A 24,387-nucleotide genomic window follows, 5' to 3' on the forward strand; every position below is an offset into this window, starting at 1 on the left:
TGTGAACCATTTCATAAATTTTGTTCTCTAATTTTATAAAATTGACTAGCGCACTTAGCATAATTGTTTGGGAATTGTACATAAAACACACTTTAGGAGGAAAGACGCGGTTGTTGGCTAACATCCCAGGATAAATGCCCTCTTTGGTTGTTGTTATTGTTTTGTTTCTTGATTTAGCCTTTCCTTCAGATTAGCATGCTAGCAATCGCGCACGCGCTATGGGGGGGGCATTCGTAATAAAGGGGGGCGTGACTGAGGTGGGTGTGTGGCACAGCTGACGTGCGCCTCTCTCTCTCTCTCTCTCTCTCTCTCTCTCTCTCTCTCTCTCACTCTCTCTCACCGCTGTGCACGCGCACCGCCTGCCTGCGCGCTCCCGAGCTCCGCACCGCAACCAAATACAAACCTCTGCAAACAGTAAGTGCATTCTGTTTTTGCGTTGAAGCGGGTCCATTTCGCGTGAGAATGGAAACGGCGGTGTGTGTGTGTGTGTGTGTGTGTGTGTGTGTGAGAGAGAGTAGCGGTGAGCGTGCGTGTGTGTATTTGGAGGGTTTGCATGGTGGAGAAAAAAGAAGGGATGATGAAGAAGAGGAGGTGTGTGTGTGTGTGAGTGTGTGATGGGGGGTGCAAGGTGCAGAACACCGTGTTAAACGACGATTGCACGATTGCTGCCCCCCTCTGTGTCATTGCACGAGAAGCAAAATGGTTTGGCTTCATGAGAAACGCCGTTATGTAATGCAGAACAAAATGGGAGAGATACGGCTAGCGCTGGATTGTGTTCATGCTGCTGCTACTGCTGCTGCTATTGCCTCTGCCCAGTGCAAGCCCACCATTGGGGCTCCATTGTGCTGGAGGGATGCAAACACAACATTAACGTGGACTTTTTCACTCACCGAGGAAAGATCCACAGAGATCCAGCGCACACGAACCTGATCTCGAGCACCTGAGGTGGTGCAGCTGCTGCTGAAATGAGTATATGAAGCAGAGCATGAGGTATAAAGCAATGGTTTATAGGAGATGCAAGAATAGACAGTGTGTCTTCATCTGTGATGATCTGAAGGCACCCTGTTAAAAAGCAAACGACGAGGCCTTTGTTATACATCATATTATAAGGCCTATTTATTTATTACAGGCTCAGATCAGACTATAGTCCTATTTGGAAAACATAGGTGTGTTTTTTTATGGCCTGAATCTATCAGGTCTGCTCTGACTTCTGGCTCCAAATGGAAGCCAAAGCATCACAAGCATCACAGACTGCATTATATGAAGTGACACTGTCTATTTTTGTCCTCTTTCGCTTGGTGCCTATGGTATGCTCTATACTGCTTTACATCTAAGACATATATGGCATGCTCCATATAGTCATCTCATTAGCTTTTCAGAGCCTCTCACACACCTCTAAAGATTGATGTTTATCTACTATATCCACTTCCCTGTAGCCATTTTAGTGCTGACTTTAAAAACAATGCAACGCCAGTCCCCAGGTATATCCACGGGTGCATGTGTATTGCAGGGGCAGCATCATTATCACAATGTCTCTGACTGTCCAGAGGAGGGAATTATAGAGACACACAACAGAAGACATGCCAAGCGTGCTTATTTGTGAGCGCACAGGGCCTATATGAAGCATGGGAGTGATGATGTAATGCGTGTGTGTGAGCGACTGTAGCAGAGAGAGAGAAAGAGAGGTAGTGAAGGCACGTGCCGCTGCCAATCCGGTCCAGCACCCCTGCTGGACACATTACAGCACTGCACACCAGCAGCACTGCCGCTCACTAAGATGGCACAGGACTTAAAGGTGCAATCAGTAATTTTTTAGGAAAGGACATATAAATATATATATAAATGATCTTTTATTTTCACAACGTTTTTTTTTTATCCTAATTAGCACCACGCAAGAATGAAGAATAATATTATATCTTAGGCCCTGAAGGAACAGCTTTATGCTCCATAGATTGATTCCTCTTATGGTAGCCATGTTTAACATAGGTTAAGTACAGAACTCTGACACATCCGGGCCACTAGGTGTCAGTATAATGGATGTTTCATAAAAGGAAGTAGAATTACTGATTGGTTCACAGTCAAACCAAAAAATCAACATAGTGCACCCCTCACGTCAACTTTAGCAAGTTAGCCAAGATATGTTTGGTGTCTGCAGCAGAGCTACAAGCCAAACGTAAAGATCTCGGTGTGACCATAAAAGGATTTCACATTAAAATCTCTTAAAAAACAAATGAACAAACTTTAATGCGAGTCTTTGAAATAAGAGGCAAAATGTGGAGGTCCTCACTGACTGACCGTATTTGGGGCGAGGAGAAAATTGGACAAATTAGGTCTTCACTGATCTTTTACATGGTGTTATGGTTGGGTGTGTTCTCCCATTGTCTGAGAGGGTTTCCTCCAATTTCCTCCCACAGTCTGAAAGCACTATTTAGTAGTTGGTCTGGCTATATAAAAATGTCCAGTCCTTGAGTGTGTGAGTGAATATCTGAGTGTATGATGCTTTGCAAAGTCTTGGAACCTGGTCCAGGGTTTGTTCATATCTTGGATGCAAAGATACGGTGTATATTCAGGTCCCATCGCAGTCTTGAATTATTATTATTCAGTATTTTTACACTATGCTGCACCTATACTAATAATTTGTAATTACACTCTGTTTGTTCTTGGTGTTATTTATAGACTGAATATATCATAAAATTCATAGACTGTGACATATTTATCACAATAATAATAAATTGCCTTCCTTTCGTTACGTAATGAAATCTATAAATATATGTTTACAGTTCAAAAGCAAACTCATGTGACCGAATCACTCTAATGTTATTACTATTTATGTAACTATTGCTGTGAAGTATTTAAATGCACGGGGTTTGAGCTGGGATGTGGAAACTTGGCTATAAATTCCAGTAGATGATGTGCCGAGCTCTTATAAGGCCGTTTGGACTTCTGAATGTGTCACTTGTAAATTTAGTAGCTTGGACCGGACATTGCTCTCTCGTTGTAGCATTTTGTAATGAAAACAGCGTACCCTTTAACTACATCACATTACTGTAGTGCACTGCTATGTAACACTTCACAACCTGCCAGTGAATCCAAAATGATTATAGGAGCCAACAATATACAAATAAGCATGTTAACCAATCACATTGGTTGTGTTAAGAGGGGTTTGGTTGTGTTTACCCTGAACGACCGTAGTTCCATGTCATAGCACTGTTTATATTGGCATAAAGATCTTTTAGAGTTGAGGCTTGGGTTAGTGATTGGCCATCACTGGTCATTTTCAAGTTTGGCTGTGCAACATTTTCCCCAGGTGCGAGTATGTGATGCCCTGTGATGGGCTGGTGTTCCGTCCGGGGTGTGTGGCTGTGACTGCCTTGTATCCAGTGAATCTGGGTAGGCTTCAGACTCATCACAATTCTGATTAAGATAAATCATTTACAGAAGATGAATGAATGAATGCACGAATGTGTGAATTAATGAATGGTCATTGCCATTTATTAATAGGATATTTATAGGCTACTTGGGAAGCCTACCATCAAGGTTGAGACCAATTAAAATAGCACTTCTAAAAAGGACAGTTGAATTTCTGAAAGGTCTGATAAAACACTTTGTATCACATACAATTATATATCAAAAATTCACAGTGTTATTAAAAATAATTATTTATATGGACCACAGAGTGACATACATATGGCCTAAGACACACCAGCCACAGTAAAAATACATTGGTTACAGATGAAATAGTCAATAATTTATTTTTTTATACCATTATTGATTCACCATTAAAAAAATGATTGCATATGTCCATCAAAGTATAGAGGAACATAATTACAGTGTTTTATTTTGTCTAAATTATGTAAACCCAGCAAAAAGTGATTTATAATACTCAAAATTAAGTGTATAGCATTTTATGAGCTCAATAAATAATTAATATTAGGGTTGTTCAGTATTTTCTCTCGGATCTATTCATTAAATGAAAGAAATTGAATTTTTTACACACAGAACCTGTTTATTTTGTGCTTATTAAGGAAGCGTAATGCTAAAATGCCTTACAGTAATCAGTAAAATCAATGTCTTATGGGTGAATGTTTAACTACCTGTTTTAAACTCCAGACCTATCAAGGTGTGGCTCTCTCACTTGGTAAACAAGGCTCTGAACCGAAGAGATTTGTTTTGATGTTTGTTCTCGTAGTGTTGGTATTGTATTATTATCACACAGGGAAAAATTGAACTCATGGAAATTTCTGGGAGGTTCAGGTCGCAGGTACGTATGGGATGTTTAATTGCTTCTTAAGCGTTGTGGATGTTGGCCAGATGTTGGCACGGCATAGTGGCAGTGTTTAATAACTCCAGTGCAAGATCATGATAAGATGCCTCTGAGAACATTTCCTCATTCAAAATAAAGTCAGGATCTGGGATTTGTTTTGATTTTTAAAAAATATTTGCATTAATAGGGGTGGACTGGACACTGTGGACTGGACAAAACATTTTGAAATTAAATTGGGGTGTATTTGGGGGCGGCACGGTGGTGCAGCAGGTAGTGTCTCAGTCACACAGATCCAGGGAACTGGAGGTTGTGGGTTCGAGTCGTGTGAGGAGTGTGGTGTGTTCTCCCTGTGTCTGCGTGGGTTTCCTCCGGGTGACTGTCTGTGAGGAGTGTGGTGTGTTCTCCCTGTGTCTGCATGGGTTTCCTCCAGATGCTCAAAAAACCCATGTTGGTAGGTGGATGGGTGACTCAAAAGTGTCCATAGGTATGAGTGTGTGTGTCGCCCTGCGAAGGTCGTGTGTTCCCACCTTGGGGTGTGTTCCACCTTGTATCTTTTTAAAAAGTGTGGTGTATTTGTAAATTACAAAAAACACAAAAACATAAATACAGTACAACTATATATTTTTGCTAAACAGTAATAGACATGTTGTGAGCGAGTGTAAATAGCAGTTTTTTAACTTTCTGCTCAGATAATTAGCTTTTTAAACCTCAGGTGCCTAAACATTTTACATAGTACTGTGTGTGTGTGTGTGTGTGTGTGTGTGTGTGTATCCAAAAATTGGACTAAATCAATGAGAATTGGAATTGTGAGATATATGTGATGACAAACTAGTTTATGCATAGAGTGGGTCTCCCACACAGGGGTGGTCATGTTACAAATCATTTTAGTAAAAATCTCTGGTACAGCATGTGCAATCTATGTTTTCTCCTCCACAGTGTGTGTACCTGTGGCCTGCCCTGGCCGCCCAACCCGCTGCGGCCTGCAGGTGCTGCGGGGTGCCGCCTGAGGGGTCCTGTGCTCCTGGCATGGGCAGCGTGGGGAGCGGAGCCTCAAGCCAGCGGGCCATCAGCATGCGCAGCGTGGGAACGCGGACCACCCCAAACGGCCCTCTGGCGGCCCGGAGGCGGCTAGACGACCGCAGCTTCAGCGCTGACCGCTTGCCACCTCCGCCGCCTGCCACCAAAACGGCGGGCGTGTCCGCTCCGGACCACCGCAGCGGCCAGAGGGACTGCCACGGCAACAGCCAGAGGGATTGCCACGGCAGCGGCCAGAGAGACTCCACCCAAAACGCCTCGTCCTTTGCCCACAACGCCAACCGCCAGCATGCCATCAATGGTGAGCGGCTGCCCTCCAGCGCCTCCTTCTCTGGTGCGGGGAGGAGAGAGGTCCACCGGCGTGGAGAGAGTCTGGACCTCTGTGGAAACAACATAGTCCTTGCCAACGACAAAAACAACAGCCACCAAGCTCCACTCCCACCACAGCAGCACAAAGACAAGAGCAAAACCAAGACAGACAACCACAACCCCCCCAACATCCTCCCTGTCTCCGGCAAGCTGGAGCAAGCACAGGTAATACTGCACAGCAAATTCACCAGTGTTAAATCAACACCAGTAGTGTAAAAATGTAAACTTGTCGACACTCTCGGTGTTAATTTAACACTAATAGTGTTTATTTAACACGGGAGAATTTTCTGCGTAAGACGTAGCTCAAAGGTGTACAGATGCGGTCATCTTAAAACCTCATTGGCTATGATGTATGTCATGGGCATATGATGCACAATTATAAAAAGGATCAAAGCACTAGATCATAGATGTAAAATGTAAAAATGGTTAGAGCTGGATATTTTAAATCTGTAACAATTTTAATTCAAACTCAAACATCCTCCCACTCTTTTGTCATTTTATGGTAACTGTTGCTTAGCATTAAAAAAAATCCTAAAAATGAAGCAGAATGAAAATCATCACTGCGTTTGTTATGAGTTACATCAAGGAAAAAAAAGCTCTGCAAAAGCATGTGCATCGATTTGTTCTGTTCTCTGGGATAATATTGTATCCAAAAGTAAGTGTGAGTTTTGTTTTAGACGATTTTCAGATGGTGATTTCAATGTTGGCAAGAGTGAACGTAGCATATTTTTATTTCATTTTCACTTGTAACAGCTGTAACTTTTAACCCATAAGAGCCCAGACTCACCATAAAGCCAAATTATCAGAAATATAAAACAGAGCAAAGAAGCAACATGGAACACATTTTTTTCACATTTCTTGTTATATTCTGTAATTATTTTGGGGTTAAGAACAAGACACAAGCCATTTTGTGCTGGAAATGGGATCAGAGAGTTCACACCGTCATTCTGTACATGCAGTCACACGTGCACACATTCACACACTGTTGTGTAACTACATTCAGGATGTTCAGCAAATGTCGTCATAATTTAAGATTTCCAGACCTTGTAACATGTTTGTGACACATGGGCTCTTATAGGTTAATACTACTACTAATAATGAGTTACATTATAATGTCCAAAGAGCAGGGGAATGTTTACATTTTTAAACCCCTGTATTTATGAATCACTAAAAAAACATTGTACAGCTTTTACATTGTAAAATTCTTCTTCTTCAGGACCCTGACACGCTGGTCCGTCCATCTGCCTTTAAACCTGTGGTTCCTAAGAGTTTCCACTCCATGCAGAACCTGGTATGTCCCCTCCAGGCGAGTGCAGGTGCAGGTGGGGGTCCAGGAGGCAGTGGTGGGGGCAGTGGTGGGGAACGAGGAGGTCAGATGGCCTCTGGGACTCGCCGGGACCAGGACAGTCCGAGTGGCAGTGGAGGAAATCACTCGGGGGCTGGCCGAGCAGCACAGGGAAGCCTCTCAGACTCAGGGAGGAACTCGCTGACCAGTCTGCCCACCTACGCAGGCTCGGGATACGGACCCCCGCCAGCCCTCGGACCCCTCAGCGCCTCGACCAGCCACATCAACCGGCTGGGCACGGCCGGCCTGGATAAACCTGACAAGCCGGGCTACCAGAACGGCCTGAGCGCCTCAGACAGCGGCCGGTCATCCTCGGGGAAGAGTTCCTCGTCCTATCAAAGACTCAGCCACCTCAGCGACGCTCCCGCGCCCCTTCGGCCCTCCCCTTCTTCAGATGACGTCATCAGAGACCTCGAGGACCGCCTCTGGGAGAGAGAGCAGGAGGTGAGAGGAAGAACAGTTGAGTCTTCTTAGTTTTACAACAACATCCCATTTACAGCAAGTCATATATTTAATAATATATCACACCGCAAAATGAGTGCTTCGTTACTGTATTATTAACCCCTGCAGAGTCTTGCACGTTGGAAGTGGACAGTTCAATATGGTTGTTTTTTAAATATTAAGTGCTGCCATCTGGAACTGGAAGTCTTCTTCAATATGTGAATCTTTCATAAAGCCTTACTTTCTTAAAGTTCTGTTAGTATACAGTTAGTATATATTTATTTATTTTATTTATTTAAAAGTTTGGAAAACTTTTCATCCTCAGCCCTTGGAAGAACTAATTCTTCCAATTCTAACTATGGGAATTCTTGCCAGTTGTCCTTTCAGAAGAGCTTCTGGGTCTGCAATATTAATTTAGGCCTGATGTCTTCAAACACAGACCGTGGATCCCAGTTCCAGACTCAGGTACATGGCCGGTCAGGTACATCCATTGCAGCTGTAATGATATACCGGCCGGCCATTTTAAAATCCTGGCCTGGAATTAGGAACCAAGGTCAGGTTACAGAATTTTCATAGATTTTCATCCTTGTTCATGGTAGATTTTGGATCAATGACTTGATGAAGAAGCCTGTCTTTAGGAAATGAAACCTCCTCCAAATCTCAGCAATCTTTAAAACTCCTTGTTGTTGGTAGGTGCTCCACATGCGGCGGAACCTAGACCAGAGCGAGGCGGCGATCGCTCAGGTTTTTGAAGAGAAGCAGCGAGTGTGGGAACGTGAGATGGAGGAACTGAGACAGAATTACGCTGGGCGGCTACAGCAGGTGACTCGCCGAGCCCAGCGCTCCCAGCAGGCCCTGCAGGCCCAGATCACCCGTCTACAGCAGGACAAACGCCGGCTCCAGGATGAAATGACCATGCTGTTGGCCCAGCGCGAAGAGCTGGAGAAGAAGTGCCTGGACTTCAGGAAGGAACAGGCCGACCTCCTGCCCAAACTGGAGGAGACCAAGTGGGAGGTGAGGGAACATGGATCCTTGCATTATAGGACGCTTGGTAACCTGTCCTAGTGCTGGGTAAATCTAATAAGCCCTGTATGCACTAGGGCTGAAAGATTAATTGTTTTCATATTGCGATTGCAATTTGCAAGAGTGCAGTTTTCAAATCGCAAGAGCTGCAGTTCTTATTATAGCTTGCATCATCAACAATGTTGTCTTAACAAGCTTTAAGTTTGGAAATTTAATTCAATGACACACAGTTCATGACCTGCCTGTAGATGTGTTCGTTGGACCAATCAGAAGCAAGCAAACGCCCATATGCCGTAGCATCTCCAGTACGATCCCTCTGGTGTGATGGAGCACTTGGCCTTTTGAGTGTTCACTAATCAGCCATAAAAAAAGCCATCTCTTTATTTTTACACTTGTTTTCCATTATCTCAGTTTTTAAAAAAATGTTTATGTCAAACTTAACAAAAACATGTAAACAGAAATAAGCTGAAAATAGCCATATTCAGTTGTTAGTATTAGTGTGTTTTGTGCAGGCGCAAGTGGATCAGACACATCAGTGCTCCTGGAGATTCTGAACACTCACTGTGTTTCCTCACACACCTACCTGCTGAGACACACCTACCTCTTTGGTCCACCCTGTAGAGGTAAAGTCAGAGACAGTAGCTCATCTGTCGCTGCACAGTGTGTGGTCCTCCTCTGGTCCTTCATCAGTGGACACAGGATGGTGTGCACAGGAAAATGTCAGATGGATATTGTTGGTTGGTGGACTATACATGGTTCGGCTGTGACACTGAGGGGTTTGAAAACTCCAGTAGCTCTGCTGTGTCTGATCCACTGCAGGGCTGAGAATGATTCACCACACAAACCATACTGGCTCTGCGGTGCTCCAGTGGGGGCCCTGATCCTTAAAAGGACATGGTAAAAGGTGTTTAATCTCAGTTAATCTTGCTCTCCAGGTGTGTCAGAAGGCAGGAGAGATTTCCCTGCTGAAGCAGCAGCTCCGGGACAGCCAGGGCGAAGTGACCCAGCGCGCCGGAGAGATGGTGGCTCTGCGCAATCAGCTGAAGGAGTTGAATGCCCAGCTGAGGGAGAGAGAGGAGGCAGAGCTGAGCCTCAAAGAGTCTTTCTGCACCAAGACACTGGAGCTGGAGCGCTGTGAGGCTGAACTACAGGCAATGCTCACGGAGGTGAGGAATTATCCCTATTTACTCCATATCTTACACTTCAGCAGTTATCTGTCACAGCAGAGTCATTGTTTTCACTGGTTTCAGTTTTTAATATATTACTGTTAATGTATTAAAGAAACACTAGGTAGTATTTCTACATCACAATTACCACTTCAAACACATTGTGATGCTCCAATAACATGTAACAGCAAGAATAGAGCCTCTGTTGTTGCTATTGTGGGCTTTAGCATTGCAGAAACTGCACTACGTAATTTGTGGAGTAGGGTAGGAAACTGCACACATTCCCCTTGATCTCAGCAAGGACAGTGCTGGAAAATGAATTACACTCTGCACCTGAATGGGAAGCCCAGGAGTAAAAATATCAGATATTACCTAGTGTTGCTTTAATCACAGAAAACAAGTGGGGAGGGTGCTTTCCTACTTGCCTCTGAAAGTTACATAGGGGAGTTTCTGCAGTATTGAGCCCAGACTAGCAACGGCAGAGGCTCTATTCTCACGATTACAGGTCAGTGAAACATCACAATGATACTGAAGCTGTCATTTTAAGGTAACAATACTACCTACTGTTGCTTTAAGGCACACATGTAGCTATACATCACCATGCTCAATGCCAGGTCCTGGCAAGCAAGGTATTAAGCCCCCAACACTGGACTGTGGAGCCAATGAGCAACTCACCAGTATTTATCTTCATCTCTTCCTCTCTTGTAGGTGTCTGTCCTGAGAGACAAGCTGAGCGCCTTCGAGACAGAGGTGGCAGGACTGAAGAAAGCCCTGAGTGAACTCAGCAGCACGGCCAACACTCGAGCCCCTGAGTCCAGCTTGGCCGAAATGGGTCAGCTGGTGCTCTCTCGTAGCCGGGAGCGTCTCCTTTCTCCTCTGAGTCCCCCAGAGACCCCAACAGCATCCTCCTCTCTCTCTTCCCTGCCTCCTCTCCCTGCTCTCCCCTCTCTCCCAGCTCTTCCTGCCCTCCCTGGTCCTGCCTCACTGCCTACTCCAGACCCTCTGCTCAGCCTTCAGAGTGACGACTCTAAGGCTCAGCGGCAGGAGGCAGCAGGAGACCTGAGGCGGCAGCTGGAGCTGCTCCAGGGCGAGCTACGAGCCGAGAGGCAGCAGCGAGAGAGGCAGGCCCTCAGCTTCGCCCAGGAGCGCCACACCTGGCAAGGCGAGAAGGAGCGTGTCCTCAAGTACCAGGCCCAGCTGCAGCTGAGCTACGTGGAGATGCTGCAGAAGAACCAGGCGCTGGAGGAGCGTGTGGACCAGCTCGGGGCAAGGCTGGTGAATCCGGTCTTAGCCCTGACTGCCTCCCCTTCCTCTCCGGGTTCCCCAGGCTCTCCGGTGGCCACTTGCGCCAGCCAGGATCCCCAGACACCAGTGTCTGTGGCCCTGACGCTCACTTCCCCGACTCCCCCGGTTGAGGAGAATAAGAAGCTCCACCAGCTGGCACCCCCTTGGCCTGTCCCCACTCGCCTGGAGAGGATTGAGTCCACGGAGATTTGATCTGGAAACATGACCTCTTTAATGCAGTAAAAAAAATAATCGAACAAAAACCAACTCGAAGCACCGGTTACAACAGCGATTACAATTTACAAAATATCATAATAACGCCCTGAAAACTAAAAGAAACAAGGTCAGCTTCCGAGGACAGTCCAAGGATGCCCTGCTGAGTGAGGCAGAGGTCAGGGTTGAGGGTGAAGTTCATTGTACAGACATGTGCAAAAGTGTGGGTGACCCTGGTCAAGTGAAACGATTGTGTTGGTTTTCTAAGTGGTGACAGAAATGGTAGAAATGGCCCGTCTCCGTAGATGAACTCATTTTCACTTGGAAAATCAACAAAATGTGTCTTTTGACCGGAAGTGCCCAAACTTTCACATACGACTGTATGTTTGTGTGGCCTTATCGACTAACCTGGAGGAGAAAAGCTCTGTATCTTGGTTCGTTTTCGGTGGCTTTGGTGATGGAAAGAGCTGGCCCTGAGTCTGAGAGAGAGGAGACATACCTGGATTTGAACACTCAGGGGATAAGGGATCAGGCATTAAATAATCCAGAGTTAAGGCTAGACTGTTGGAGCTTTTTAGCCCTCTTAGGGCTACCTGCTAATATTTAATACACCATCTTATACTATAGAGATCTGGTACACCAGTCAAAATCCACTGTGGGTAGTGTGGTAATAACATTTCTAATTAAATAAAGCTCCTCAGAAATCTCCAGACCCACACCAAACATGATTTACAAGATAAACAAGACAGAACAGCATCTGAAATAACTGAAAAGACTCTTGTTTTCTAATTTACTAAATCAGAAGCTATGGGGAGAGCTGATAATCTCCTGTTTATGGTGCTTGTCCATACCACACAAGTTTTTTTTTTGTGTGTGTTTTTTGGTGCACAGAAGGACCAAATATTTCAGAGATGGTGCCGGTCTCCAGTTCCCTTGTAGTGGACATAGTTGCAGTAATCATTAACCAGTGGACTCCAAGGCCTGGTGTGGGTTTTAAGCTTAAGAGCGTGCCTCAACCCTCCCGCTCTCTTAACGAAAGCAGCGGCGGAGGACTTTAACACACAGTCATTTTGACTCTGAACGTACTTACCTGAACATTGTTGTTGTTTTTAAGCATTTTTTCTGTTCCACTTTTAGAAAACCAATGTAGAATATATGGGAGTGAGAGAGAGAGAGAAAGAGAGAGAGGTATTTTAAAATTGAAAAAAAAAAACAAAACAAAAAAAAAAACAAATAGGTTAATGCACTTTGCTTTGGTCTCAGACAACATTTCTTTTAAAAGGGAGGTTGTTTTTGAGCATCTGTTGAAAGATGTTTGGTTTATGAAGCTGCTAGGCAGTGGGTGGGGTCAGCGGCTGAGCCAAAAAAAAAAAAATGTAAAAAAATAAATACAAACCATGCTAAGAGGGCAATCGGAATAGCAGGCGGAGAAGGAGGTGCTTCTAAAGCGCGCTCTCTCTCTCTCTCTGCAGATGTGTATTTGAAGCAGGACCTTGCATTCTTCCAAAAAAAAAATGTAAAAAACAGAGAGAATATGTGTCAATGTATACTTTCTGAAAGTATCATTTTAGAATATTTGACTTTAAAACAAAGTATATAATATGCAGTAGATTGAAGTGATGTTTTGAAGTACACCGTGTACACAGGCCATGTTGCCATTTCTGGACGGGGTTTTTAAAAAGACTGAAGCGTTGAATCATGTGGTTGTTGAGAGGAAGTAGGTAGTGAGGTTGTGTAGTGAGGATTAAGATTAAAAGACTTAAGAGTAAAGTTTTTAAAAAGTGGTTTTAGATACATGAACAAACCGGTGTTGATTAAAGAACGACATGGAAAAGTGGTAGCATTTAAAAAAAAAAAAAAACTATGAAAAACAACAACAAAAAATACAATAACACCTTTTGTCACAAAGTCTACAGCAGTTTTAAAATCCTTCCCTGTGACTATCATGGGTTTAAAACTTCTTAAGTTATTTAGCTTGGTGCTTTAATGGTCTTTAATGATCTTCCAAACCAAACTCTTTCTTGAATTGGTGACAAACCAATCAAATTGCTTTGTAATCTCTGAATTAAACATTTTAAGCTTCATAGAGTGGGTCTCCCAGATAGGGGCGGCCATGTTTAAAATCAGTTAAGTACAGAATTTATACACCTTTTCCATGTGGTAGTTTTCAACAGGTAAAACCTTAGAATAAACAATTTGTGTAGTTACAAAATTCACACTCCATTCTTCTGGCACTATCTGGCTTATTGGGCTCCAAGTAGTTCAAGAGATATGAGTTTGAGACCCCTGGTGTCAAGGGTGGTTTTTCTTTCTGCAGTTCATTTCTAAATATCCGAAATTAAATTCTTACAAACATAAATGTGTTGAGAGAAAGTTGAGAAATTGCTCTTTCCACAGAGTTTGTTTGCTTCTTTACAGCTACTACATGAGAAATAATTTAAATTGAATTAAACTATGCTTTAATTACAAGTGCCACTATTAAGATTTTCTGATGTTGGGTGCAATTGTGCAGTGAGCAGCACACAAAGACCAGATTTGGGCTCATAAAGCCAATGAGATCATCTACTAGTGATATTATTTTGGTCTTTCACTGCTGAAATGAATTTAAAAAGTGCAGATCATGGGAGACTTCAGATTTACAGACTCTTTTACAGTCCCCTTGTGTCTGCCATACATCAGTATTACAAGTGTAACACCTCTGTTTCTAAACATTACAATAGAAATACTGCCGTGATGGGCCACCAGTGAAGAGTTTAATACGCTACACTGCTGTAATACTTATCCCATCCGACTTCAATTATTCCTTCACGTGCCATCGCGGACGGCCTGAGAAGACGACTGAATTCCTGAGCTGAGCTTATTATTATTATTCGATCCTTTTATTTCCGTAGCTTTATGACATTGGGTGTTAAGCGAGGCATAAACCTCCAAAGCTTTAGATGGTCACCAACCCCTCTACTGTCTTTGGCCACATTTTTGCTGCTATGTAATTCTGTTGTGTCCTGCTGTGTTCTTGGTAGAGACAAAGGGGCAGTCGACTGCATGTAAATATCATTGTTATTTATGTGTACATATCTATTCTATTCCAAATATACTGAGCTTATTGAGTGTGAATACTTTTGTGAATTAATGAGACTGACATGTCAGCTTTTATTTTTCAAGAAAAAAAATCAACAACAAAAAACAACAAACGTATCGATATAGGTATATAATATAATATATAAATCTTTAAAAGAAATCTCAATCGGCCATTACATGTTACAATCAAGGTAAATACATGAAAGCCCCTCATGTCTTCTCCCCCCCACCCTTCCCCCACTCTCTCTTTTCTCTGTCTGTCTTGCAGATGGACGAACACACTAATGTTTTCATTTTGATTTTTTTATGCTTCAGAATCGCTTGGGGAAAAAAGCATATCTCTTAGCAAATATAAATTCAAATAATAAAGATGTGAATAAAAGTAAAACCATGAAGTTCTTTTGTAATCATTAATATTACTGTATAACTGGAAATGTTGAGACCTGATGGGGCTAAATGTGGTTGTTCCGGGTATACAGTGGTTAGCACCTAGCAAGTGGTTAGCACCTAGGTTTGCAAGGCTCAGTGATGCACAAAGGGAGTGACGGCTCTCTTGTCTTCTCCAACGCCACAGAGCTACTGTGACACTAACTGCTGACAAAGTTAATGGTGGCTCTGATTGGATGGTGTCAGAACAAAAATAAAATGCACTGCTTGCTGTGTATTGCGCTTCATACCCGTCGACTGGTTGGAACACCTACGTTTACATGCGCGGACCACCTGAAGGGCCAACATTGGGCATGTGAGCAGCAGGACTGGACCATGGGGGCAATATCTGATGGTAACCAGGTCTGATAAATCATGTTTCTTTATGTGAATGTGAGTGAGACGCACTGGGTGATGTTCATTTGGGTAATAGACCAACAGCACACCTTCATGGCAACAGTGATCCTTAATGGCAGTGGGCCCTTCCAGCATGTGCCATGCCAGACTGCAAAAATGATTCCAAATGGTTTGAGCAAGAAGACAAATTGTTCAAGGTTTTAACCTGTCCCTGAATTCTTCAGGTCTTAGTCTGTGGGATGTTCAGAAAATAAAAATAAGTCTGTGGAGGCCCCACATGGTACCTGGACCTGAAGTCCATGATTTGATGGGTCACAGTTGACTTGGGCAACGTTGGGGGGGGGGGGGGGGGGAGTGGTCCCTTTCAGCCAAACAACATCCAAACTGCCCTACATTTAATATTTAATAATACTTATTATTACATATTTTCATTCAGTGCCAATGAGATCATTTACAAGTGACAGTGTTTAGCACTGCTGAAATAAAACAGTTTGAGATCATGGGAGAATTTTCAGATTTACACTCTAACATAGATTCTGTCGCTATGTGCCTACTGTATTTAATAAGTGTAAGACCTCTATTTTTGCAGCATGGTGGCACAACAGGGAGGATCCTGGGGTTGTGGGTTTAATCCCCACCTCGGTTCAATGTCTGCAAGGAGTTTGGTGTGTTCTCGTGTCTGTGTTTGTTTTTTCCGGGTGCTCTAGTTTCTTCCACTGTACAAAACACATACACACACACACAAAAAAACATGCTGCTAGGTGGATTGGTTATTTAAAAATATCCATTTATTTGTGTGTTTCCCTGTGATGGACCTGGGGCCCTGTCCAGTGTGTGTTCCTGCTTTCACCTGATAAAAATAAATAATATGTGAAAAATAAATTACTAAAACCTCTATTAAAACCTATTACGGTATAAATACTGCTGAAAAACGGTTCTTCTTCGAAAGATTAAAAAAAATCACCATGAGTGCCCTCGCTTTAGGACACTCGTTTGTATCACTGTTGTGAGTGTGTGCCTTGTGAGGTTTGTAGTATATTTATGTCCGCCCTCAGCCACCGTACCCAGTGTGACGTGACGTAGCTCTGCAGATGGAGGCGCGCATGGAGCTGAGGGGGGATTGACCTCGGTGTGTTTGACAGAAGCAGGATTCTGGGGTAAAACCCTGAGATTAATGGACTGAAACATAACTACGCTGTCAGGTGTGTAGAGTTTAATGTAATCCGCGTTCATTTCTAATTCAGTTTTAAGTAAAGAGGAGTCAATAATTAGTACCACAGAATGAATGGAAACAGTTCCCCAGTTTCGAGCAGTAAACACACCTGTCTGTGTCGTTATAGAAGTATAAATTAATCTTTATGTTGACGAATTTATGAGACGAAAACCACCACAAAGTTGTTATTACTAGAAGTAAACTCGGGAGTGTTTCAAATCAATCCCTGTTCCCTACATAGTGCAGCGCGTAGGTTCTGGAACTGTGGGTTCTGCTTCAAAATACGTCTCAAAGAGCTTAGAGAGATTGGCTAATAACCAAAGTCCTTTTATTAGCGACACAGAGCTCTGTTTTAGGTAAAACCTTAGTTTCGTGAGGGTACACTACGTAGGGAGGAAGGAGGCAATTGGATTTGGCCTTAGTCACTACTGTTTGTGTTGAAATCTGGGCATATCTCTATAATTCAGGAGCCACAAACAAACAGTCACTCTCATCCACAAGAGAAAAATAATAATAATTATTGGGTTGAATATTAAATTAATGTAAAAGCTATTTTCTGTTTATAATGTTTTTGTTGGAATGTGTGTGTGTGGGGGGGGATGTCTGTGATGTAGTAAATTGAAATACATAAACATCTTTGTGCAATGTAAAGCATAGTGAACATTTTTGAAAAGTTCTAGGTATTAAAAAACAAACCCTGTTCTCCTGTGTTTCCTCAGTATCTCCTGTGGATGCCTGCGAGGGTCCTGATACGTCAAGTGGCAGCACTGCGTCTGTGCGCCCCCCCAAGTAGCAGAGCGGTATGTAAAGCTCGAAGCCTTTGCTCTCGAAGGGAGGATGGAGAACAAGAGAAAGAGGAAGAGACTAGGACTGTACATCAGCCAGCAAATGCCTTGGTGTACAACCCCTCGGCTTACTACCAGAAGAATATACAGCAACCTGCCAATTTGGCTGGTCCGGAGATGGAGGAGGAGGAGGAAGAGGCTTCTCGACCAGTCTTAAACACTACATTCAGACTGCAGAGTAACCCTTATACTGTCAATTCCTCACGGCATATATCCAGTGCCAAGAATGCTCTGTTAAGTTTGGCTTTCAGTCGACAAGGGACCAGGAAAGGGGGTACTTCTCTCCATTTTCACCCTCAAAACACACAGCCTGATGTAAAAGGAGACACCCGTGCCTTTCAGAGATGCAGGCCCGAGTACCTGAACATGACTCATGACATCTTCCAGCATCCCCCTGCTGTTCACTTCAAAGAGGCTTCATTGGTGCTACATAAAGTAACTCTGATGAAAGGCAACATGGAGCCTTCAGATATAACAAATTTTCTTTGTAAACTGAGCCAACTGTCTCCCGAACAAACCCGTGTTATCAGAGGGGACACAAGGTTCTATATGCTGCTGAGGTACAGTGTGGAGAACCTGCAACACTTCACCAACCCTGAGCTCATGGAGGTCCTGCGGACCTTTGTGAGACTGGGATTATCCCCTTCCCACAGCATTCTGGGCTTGTATGAGACAGAGTTTAGCCGCCGGGCTGAGAAGCTGGAGTTCCACCAGTTATTACTCGTGGCTGATCTGTGGAGGTGTCTCGGCCGTTCAGTACCACATTATCTGGAGAGGATGTGCGACTTAATTAGCCAACACTTTGGTCAAATGGGTCCACCAGAGCTGGTCCAGTTTCTGTATGTACTGGGGGAAGGCAGACGATGCCCTGCACATCTACTTCAACCTCTGGAAAATATTCTCATGCGTCATTTAGACAAGCTGAAAGCTGAAGAAGTGGGTGCCATCTGCTTGGGCCTGTTTAAATCCCAGAGTTCTTTCTCCGAGGAGGCTGTGCGCAAACTTGTGGACCGGGCCTGTGCTTTACTTGAACAAATGAGTGAATTTGCAGTAGTGAATGTGCTGAAACTCATGCGTTTCAGCCATCTAGACCACCGTCCCTGGCTGGAAGCTATGGGCTTGGAGGTTCCTCGACGTGCTCCACAGATGGGTGTCCAGGGCTTGATGCATGTGGCCTTGGCCTGCTCGGCACTGCACTATCGCGATGAGCGTATTCTCCTGGCTGTGGCAGAACACCTGCCTCAGGTGGCCTCTCACTGCAGGAGCAAAGATGCTGCCAAGCTTCTGTGGGCTTTTGGCACCTTGGGTGTCCTTCCCAACCGATGTCCAAGATTCTACCCCTGCCTTGTTGAAATCTTGCGAGAACGAGTGGATGAGTTCCAGCGCTTTCCTGAGCATCTCCTCACTGCCTTGCTTGGGTTGGCCTTTGTTGGTCAGTTCCCTCATGACCTGCTGAGTGTAGCCCTAAGCCCTGAGTTCATTAATCGAGCGAGCAGGTTTCAGGAGCTGGAACTGAAAAAGGACTTGTTCACTTTAGACGGGACTGTGACAACAGAGCTGCCTGGCTGGACTGGGCCACGACTGAGCTTGGCTGTGAGGGAGGACATCTCAAAACAGCTGTGGGATTTTGCTCAATCCGACGTGTGTCAGAAGCTAGAAGTGATAGAGGCAGAGTCTGTGCTCCAGGAACTGCTTGGAGGGGATGCCTTTGTCCACAAGCGAATGATCCTGCCACATATGCGCTCTATTGACCTTGAAGTGCACTTGGATGCCAATGAACAACCTCTGCCTCTGTGTTCTAGGCATAAAGTCCATCACAGTCCTGCACCAGAAGAAGAATCGGCCCTTCCAGGTTGGGAAACTCATTCTGGAGTGACCCTAACTGATGACCTGTTGGCCCAACTCACCCAAGCCAAAAAGATCCCTGAAGAGCCATCACCGAAGCCCTTCCAGAGACCAGTCCTGCGTACAGTGGAGCCACAAATTGAAAGAGAAAGCATCCTCAGTGTCGGAGTGGACTTGACAGACGGCCTTCTGCATGCTCTGACGAAGCCTGGAACTTGCTCTCCTTCTTTTAACTCTGTTGTTTCTAGACCAAAAGTCATCAGGCTGGCGATCCAGGTGACGAATAGAAATCACTACTGTTACAGGACGCAGCAGTTGCTTGGGCTCCATGCAATGAAAAGGAGACAGTTAGCACTGCTAGGGTACAGAGTCGTGGAGCTGCCTCACTGGGAATGGTTCCCACTGCTCAGACGTTCTCGCACTGAGAAACTGGCTTATGTCCACTGCAAGATTTTTAGTAGTAATGACTCAGCAAAGAGGACATGATGTTTGATTTAGTCTCTGAACCTCAAGCACATTTCATTGTTGAGAACTTTAACAGATCAGCTGCCTGGAACTGTGTGAAAACGTTTTAAGTGACACGTCTTCCCTTTTTATGTTGAGCGCTTTTTAAATATGGTGCTTATATGGAAAACATGAAAATAAAATGTAACAATAATAATAACAATCCACCATCAGTGTGTGAGTATTTAAAAAGAAAATAGTGAAGAGATATAATGGTTAAGAAGAACCATACATGCTGGAGGGGACACTCTTGACCAGACAGTAGTTATTTAAGATAAAAAGAGGTTTAAAGAAACACTAGGTAATAATTTTATCTTCTTCAAATTCATTGATCAGTAATAGGGAGAATAGAGCCTCTGTTGTTGCTACTCTGGGCTCAGCCCTGCAGAAACTGCACTATGTAACTTCGGTAGGAGGGTAGGAAACCCATGTCTCTTGTGATTTCAGGGCAGTGCTGTAAAAAATGGAACTGTAGAGGGAGCTCAGGATCAAGAATGCCCAGTCTTACCTAGTGTTCCCTTAATGGATATTCATCTTAAGCATCTTAGAAAGTTTTGCTATGCGCCCAGTGATTCCGGGTAGGCTCCGGACCCACCGCGACCCTGAACTGGATAAGCGCTTACAGGCAATGAATGCAATAAACACTGTTATGCCTGAGGTAATGAAAAATTTTATTTGATCTTTAGTGTCTTTTGGACTATTGTCTTTTCCTTGTCTCACACGCGCTCATGTGAATTCTGTCAAGATATTCAAAATGGCCTACTGTTGATTGATTAATTTTCAACACACACACACGACTGACTCAGAGAGGCTGAGTTCAGTGCAACGGGACTTGTAAGTCCTCTCTTTGACCCTTGACGATGGCCAGGTGACTATAGGCTTGCCCAGCTGCTGCAGAATTTATTTTCCATTTAATGTTCTAATTAATAGATTTTATACATTTTATAATGTGTATATGTACAATGGGTATAAAGGGATACCTACAAACTGTGGAAATATTGTATTTGTCTTATGTCTGTCTTTATTTATCAAGAACATCCCACAACATGGGAGCCTCTTTTTTATAGCCTTATATATTATTTTTGGGCAAATTATTGAAAAGGATTGGTCTCAGGGCTCTGGGAGTGAAGATCCTGCCTCTAGGACCTTGAGGCTGCAACGCCAAGGCCAAGTGAAAGCAAATACAGTTGAAGGGGCCACTTCTCCCTGCGTGAGCTTCAGGGAGACAATGTTAATAACCCTTACGTATTTTAAGAAATTTATATTTATTAAAATGCTTCCACCTGGTCCTGTGACTTTGGCTTTTGTTGTGGCTACCAGTGCTTCAGCCATACGAGGTAAGTTACTGCTGTTTATGAAGCTAGAACTGGAGATATTAATGTTTATGGGACTACAAATTGAGTTATTAATATTTATGAGGTTAGGGATGGGGTTGCTATATTTTTGAGGCTAGAAATTGGTTAATTTTAGAACTGTAACCTGATACATTTAGGGCTTATTGCTCAGTTTGATTATAGATTTTTTTTATTGTTATTCATAGAGTGTATAGACCTGAACGGAGTGCCATACAGTGGATTAAAGGAGATCAGTTCATCAGGAGAAGTCTGTTTAAACTGGATAAATACAACGCTCACGTACAACTTAACCCTCGACCTGGACAATAAACGTGGTAAATCTCTTCACTTTTTAAATTTTTCCAGTTATTCGCGGTTTAACAGGAAATTGCACGTAGCTCGGATAAACACGTTACCCGTGTCCTGCAGAGATTACACTGTATTAACCATTTCTGTTCCATTACAAATTTTCCATTCCACCTTAAAACGGCCGTTAGTAAAGTTCACGGCGGTTGAGTGGGAATGGTGCATCATTTAAAGTGAAACGGAACATTTCTGGTTTAAAAAGTTCATGAACTCGGCTGCATAAAGAGAGAGAACCGTTTTTTCCCCTCAAATGTACTGAATTTGAAGGTTACAGACAAGTTATGTTTTGGTTTAATGTAAACACATTCACAAAATGAAATATATTACCAGAGAATTATATCATACAGTTTACAAGGAAGAAAAAAATAGGTTACACAGGTTTTATCTTTTGTAGTGATACACAATATCACCAGAATCATATCAGAAAATTCTTTAAAATATTTTAGCACTGGAGAGAATTTTCATATTTATTTTGCTACACTGCCTTGCCTTGTCGTGTGTGTATATATTTATTTTACGTAATGTGTAGCTCTAGAAAACGCGTATTCCTCAATATGAGTCTATTATATTTATTAGTTTTATTTATATATTAAATTAATAGCTTGTATTTATTTTTATTTAGCTATTTATTTGCTATATAATAAGAATAATAGTAGTAATAATAAAAATTATAAAATTAATATATTTATTATATTATAATATTATTATTTTGCCCAGAATTCAAATGCTGTTATTATTTTGTGTACAATCAACTACTCTGCACTAAGTGCATATTGCACACCACATTAAAAAGGCCCTACAGGCTTGCACTAAAGTAAGAGATTTAAAGAGAGGAACATCATACAGGAAATAACCCTATTTCACTCCACAATGTCAACATATCTACAGAAACCAACTGTACTTCCAATGATGTGAAGACGTCATGCCAGGTTTGCAGATCAGTGTGGTATTTAGAAAGAGAGCCCACACAGATATTTCCCATGTTTGTGAGTATGAATCGTAAAGGACATGTCTGGCCTCAGACCTGCTGCGCCTATACCTTACATGCTGTTGAAGAAGACTGTGGTTTGTTCTGTGGTCGTGGGGCACTGGGCACGTCATCGTGTAGATAGTGAATGCATGGGTTGGATAGTCCTGAGAAGAATTATACTTTGAAATGAGTTCTTTTCACGATACGTAATCAGACGCCATGCACCGTTTGAATCATTAAAAAAACTGCAGTGTGACATAATTTTATGCAACCGTGAGATTCATACAGTGTTGCTTACTTTTTTGCAGAATGTAACATGTATCCTTTGTTTATTGTCTCAGAAACATGGGATCACAGCTACTGCCGAAACCCTGATGCTTCCCCGAGGCCGTGGTGCTTTGTGCTGACGGAAAAGGGCATCGAGAGACAAGACTGTGTAATAGATACTTGCCGAGGTACGCTACAAAGATATTCTTTTATATTTACTCTTCCTTTTTTGGAAATGCTTTACAAAACACTGGCAAAAATCCCATTCAGCCTGGTCATGAGCCGTAGCACAAAAAACAGTGTGTATAACCTTGGTGTTAGTCACACATTTAATCCAAATTATTTCTAGGATTAAGCTTGTAAAACCTTGCAGCGGTCCAGGAGGTAGCAGAGGGTAAATAATTGCATTTACTCAAGTACTGGACTTAATATACGTAAAATATAGATAGATTTGTACTTTCCTGGCATTTTCACATGAAAAAACTCACAAAACTCATTATTTCACTCAGGTAACACCTCTCCTATTAACCCAGTAAACGTCCATCATGTTTTTATGTTGTAGAACAGACGATTGGCGCGTTGTCCTCTGCTGAGGGTCAGACGGAGCCGCAGAGCGTCCATCCTCACGGAGAAAGTGTCGCAGTGAAACCCGACCCGGGCCTCGGCCGGAGAGTCAGCCTCGGAACCAGCAAAAAGAAGAAAGACCTCGGAGCTCTGGGTGAATCCTGAGTCCCTCACAGGTTTACTTGTCAGCGCTGTGTGATGTGAATAAGATACAATGCTTTATAAATGAGAGTTTTGTAGGGAATATAACAAGGCATTGGAGTAACTTGCTATTTAAATAAAAAAGGCACATTCCCACCATCAACCAATGAGAAAGGTGCTCTATAAATAAGCTTGCCTTGCCTTGCCATTGATGTCCTGATCTCTCTGTTACAGGTTATGCGCTCGGAGCCATTCTGATGGCAGTTATTGTACTGTTGGGGGCAGGAATTTCTATAGGCTACGTCTACAAGAAGTGAGTGAGAGAACAAGCGAATAATCAGAGTAAACATTAGTGAAAATCACTGAACTCCAAATGATTGCATGAATGAATCCGTCTGATTCCGATTCTTAAGGAATTACTCGGAGTGATTTGATTTGTTTTTATTATTCACTTGGGAAAACAAATGTGGTTTGGAAAAATGATTTACACAAAAGAGGCATGTCACTGCCTCACAGCTCTGGGGCCTTGGGGACCTGGGTTTGAGCCTTGGGTCACTGTCTGTGGAGGTAGATTTCTTCCTGTAATAACATGTCCTTTAAAAGCCAGTCAATATTTAGTACTTCACCTTTTTATGTAAAAGGTGATTGTGAATTTTAAAGTTGTTTTTTTCTGGCTGTTAAGTATATTCTCTTCTTTCTGAAATGATGGGAGTATTATGTTTGTCTTGTCTGTTTTTAGGGGGCTAAAGTTGAGGATGCAGCAAGAGCAGAGAACGTATGAACAGGAAATGCACAGAATTAACCTCCCACTTTCAGCCTTTACCAACCAGACCTGTGACCTCAGCGATGAGCAGCCCACCAGCGTCCAGCGGATTGAAAAGACAGAGATAGAGGGACACCATGAAATACATACGAGCACGGAAGGATTACTCACAGAGGCACTGGGGTCAGTGGCCAGTGCTCAGGGGTCTTGAACGACCTCTTGAATATTTTCCAAACAATAAATGAAAGGAGCAATCAGCCATTTTCTTCCATTTATCTTCACTCTTTTGTTTGATTTTAAAATATATATATTTTATTTGTTTAAAAAATGTTGAGGGGGGGTCCCCTCCAGGGGTCTTTCATGACCATAATCCTCCTCTTCCTATGAACAAAGTCAGGTCAAATACAGAAAATTCCTGAGAGAGTTGGTGATTTAATGCTCCCCTTTGTCCCCATAGTCCTCCTCAGGAAAGAGTTTTTGAAAGAAGCTTTAGACTATTATTACAAAGCTATGATGCTTAATCCTCTCAGACTATAGTTGATGTACTTTTTTTGTCTGTCTAGAGCAAGGCTCA

At 43.1% G+C, this 24,387-nt stretch overlaps 3 protein-coding genes across 5 annotated transcripts; all 3 read left to right on the forward strand.

The window, feature by feature from the left end:
* The first annotated feature begins 369 nt into the window (after positions 1–369).
* On the forward strand, positions 370–14,539 carry LOC136673657 (leucine zipper putative tumor suppressor 3). The gene is made up of 6 exons (XM_066649259.1): positions 370–414; positions 5,201–5,833; positions 6,885–7,457; positions 8,148–8,468; positions 9,413–9,643; positions 10,352–14,539. The coding sequence occupies exons 2-6, from the start codon at positions 5,291–5,293 to the stop codon at positions 11,138–11,140; spliced, it is 2,457 nt and encodes an 818-aa protein (XP_066505356.1). The 5' UTR covers positions 370–414; positions 5,201–5,290; the 3' UTR covers positions 11,141–14,539.
* Positions 14,540–16,074: 1,535 nt separating this feature from the next.
* LOC136674247 (FAST kinase domain-containing protein 5, mitochondrial) lies at positions 16,075–20,255 on the forward strand. The gene is made up of 2 exons (XM_066650153.1): positions 16,075–16,203; positions 16,934–20,255. The coding sequence occupies exon 2, from the start codon at positions 16,946–16,948 to the stop codon at positions 19,388–19,390; it is 2,445 nt and encodes an 814-aa protein (XP_066506250.1). The 5' UTR covers positions 16,075–16,203; positions 16,934–16,945; the 3' UTR covers positions 19,391–20,255.
* Positions 20,256–20,597: 342 nt separating this feature from the next.
* Positions 20,598–24,062, forward strand: LOC136687721 (phosphoinositide-3-kinase-interacting protein 1-like). Of its 3 annotated transcripts, none has more exons than XM_066662255.1 (6): positions 20,598–20,745; positions 20,949–21,077; positions 22,420–22,533; positions 22,908–23,063; positions 23,285–23,363; positions 23,790–24,062. In XM_066662255.1, the coding sequence occupies exons 1-6, from the start codon at positions 20,637–20,639 to the stop codon at positions 24,022–24,024; spliced, it is 822 nt and encodes a 273-aa protein (XP_066518352.1). In that variant the 5' UTR covers positions 20,598–20,636; the 3' UTR covers positions 24,025–24,062. The 3 variants fall into 3 exon arrangements, with proteins under 3 accessions (XP_066518352.1, XP_066518353.1, XP_066518354.1); XM_066662256.1 differs by having other exon boundaries at positions 20,949–21,074; XM_066662257.1 differs by lacking the exons at positions 20,598–20,745; positions 20,949–21,077 and adding an exon at positions 21,902–22,037.
* The last annotated feature ends 325 nt before the right edge of the window (positions 24,063–24,387 follow it).

Source organism: Hoplias malabaricus, chromosome 2 (genome assembly GCF_029633855.1).
Source record: "Hoplias malabaricus isolate fHopMal1 chromosome 2, fHopMal1.hap1, whole genome shotgun sequence".
Lineage (NCBI taxonomy): Eukaryota > Metazoa > Chordata > Actinopteri > Characiformes > Erythrinidae > Hoplias > Hoplias malabaricus.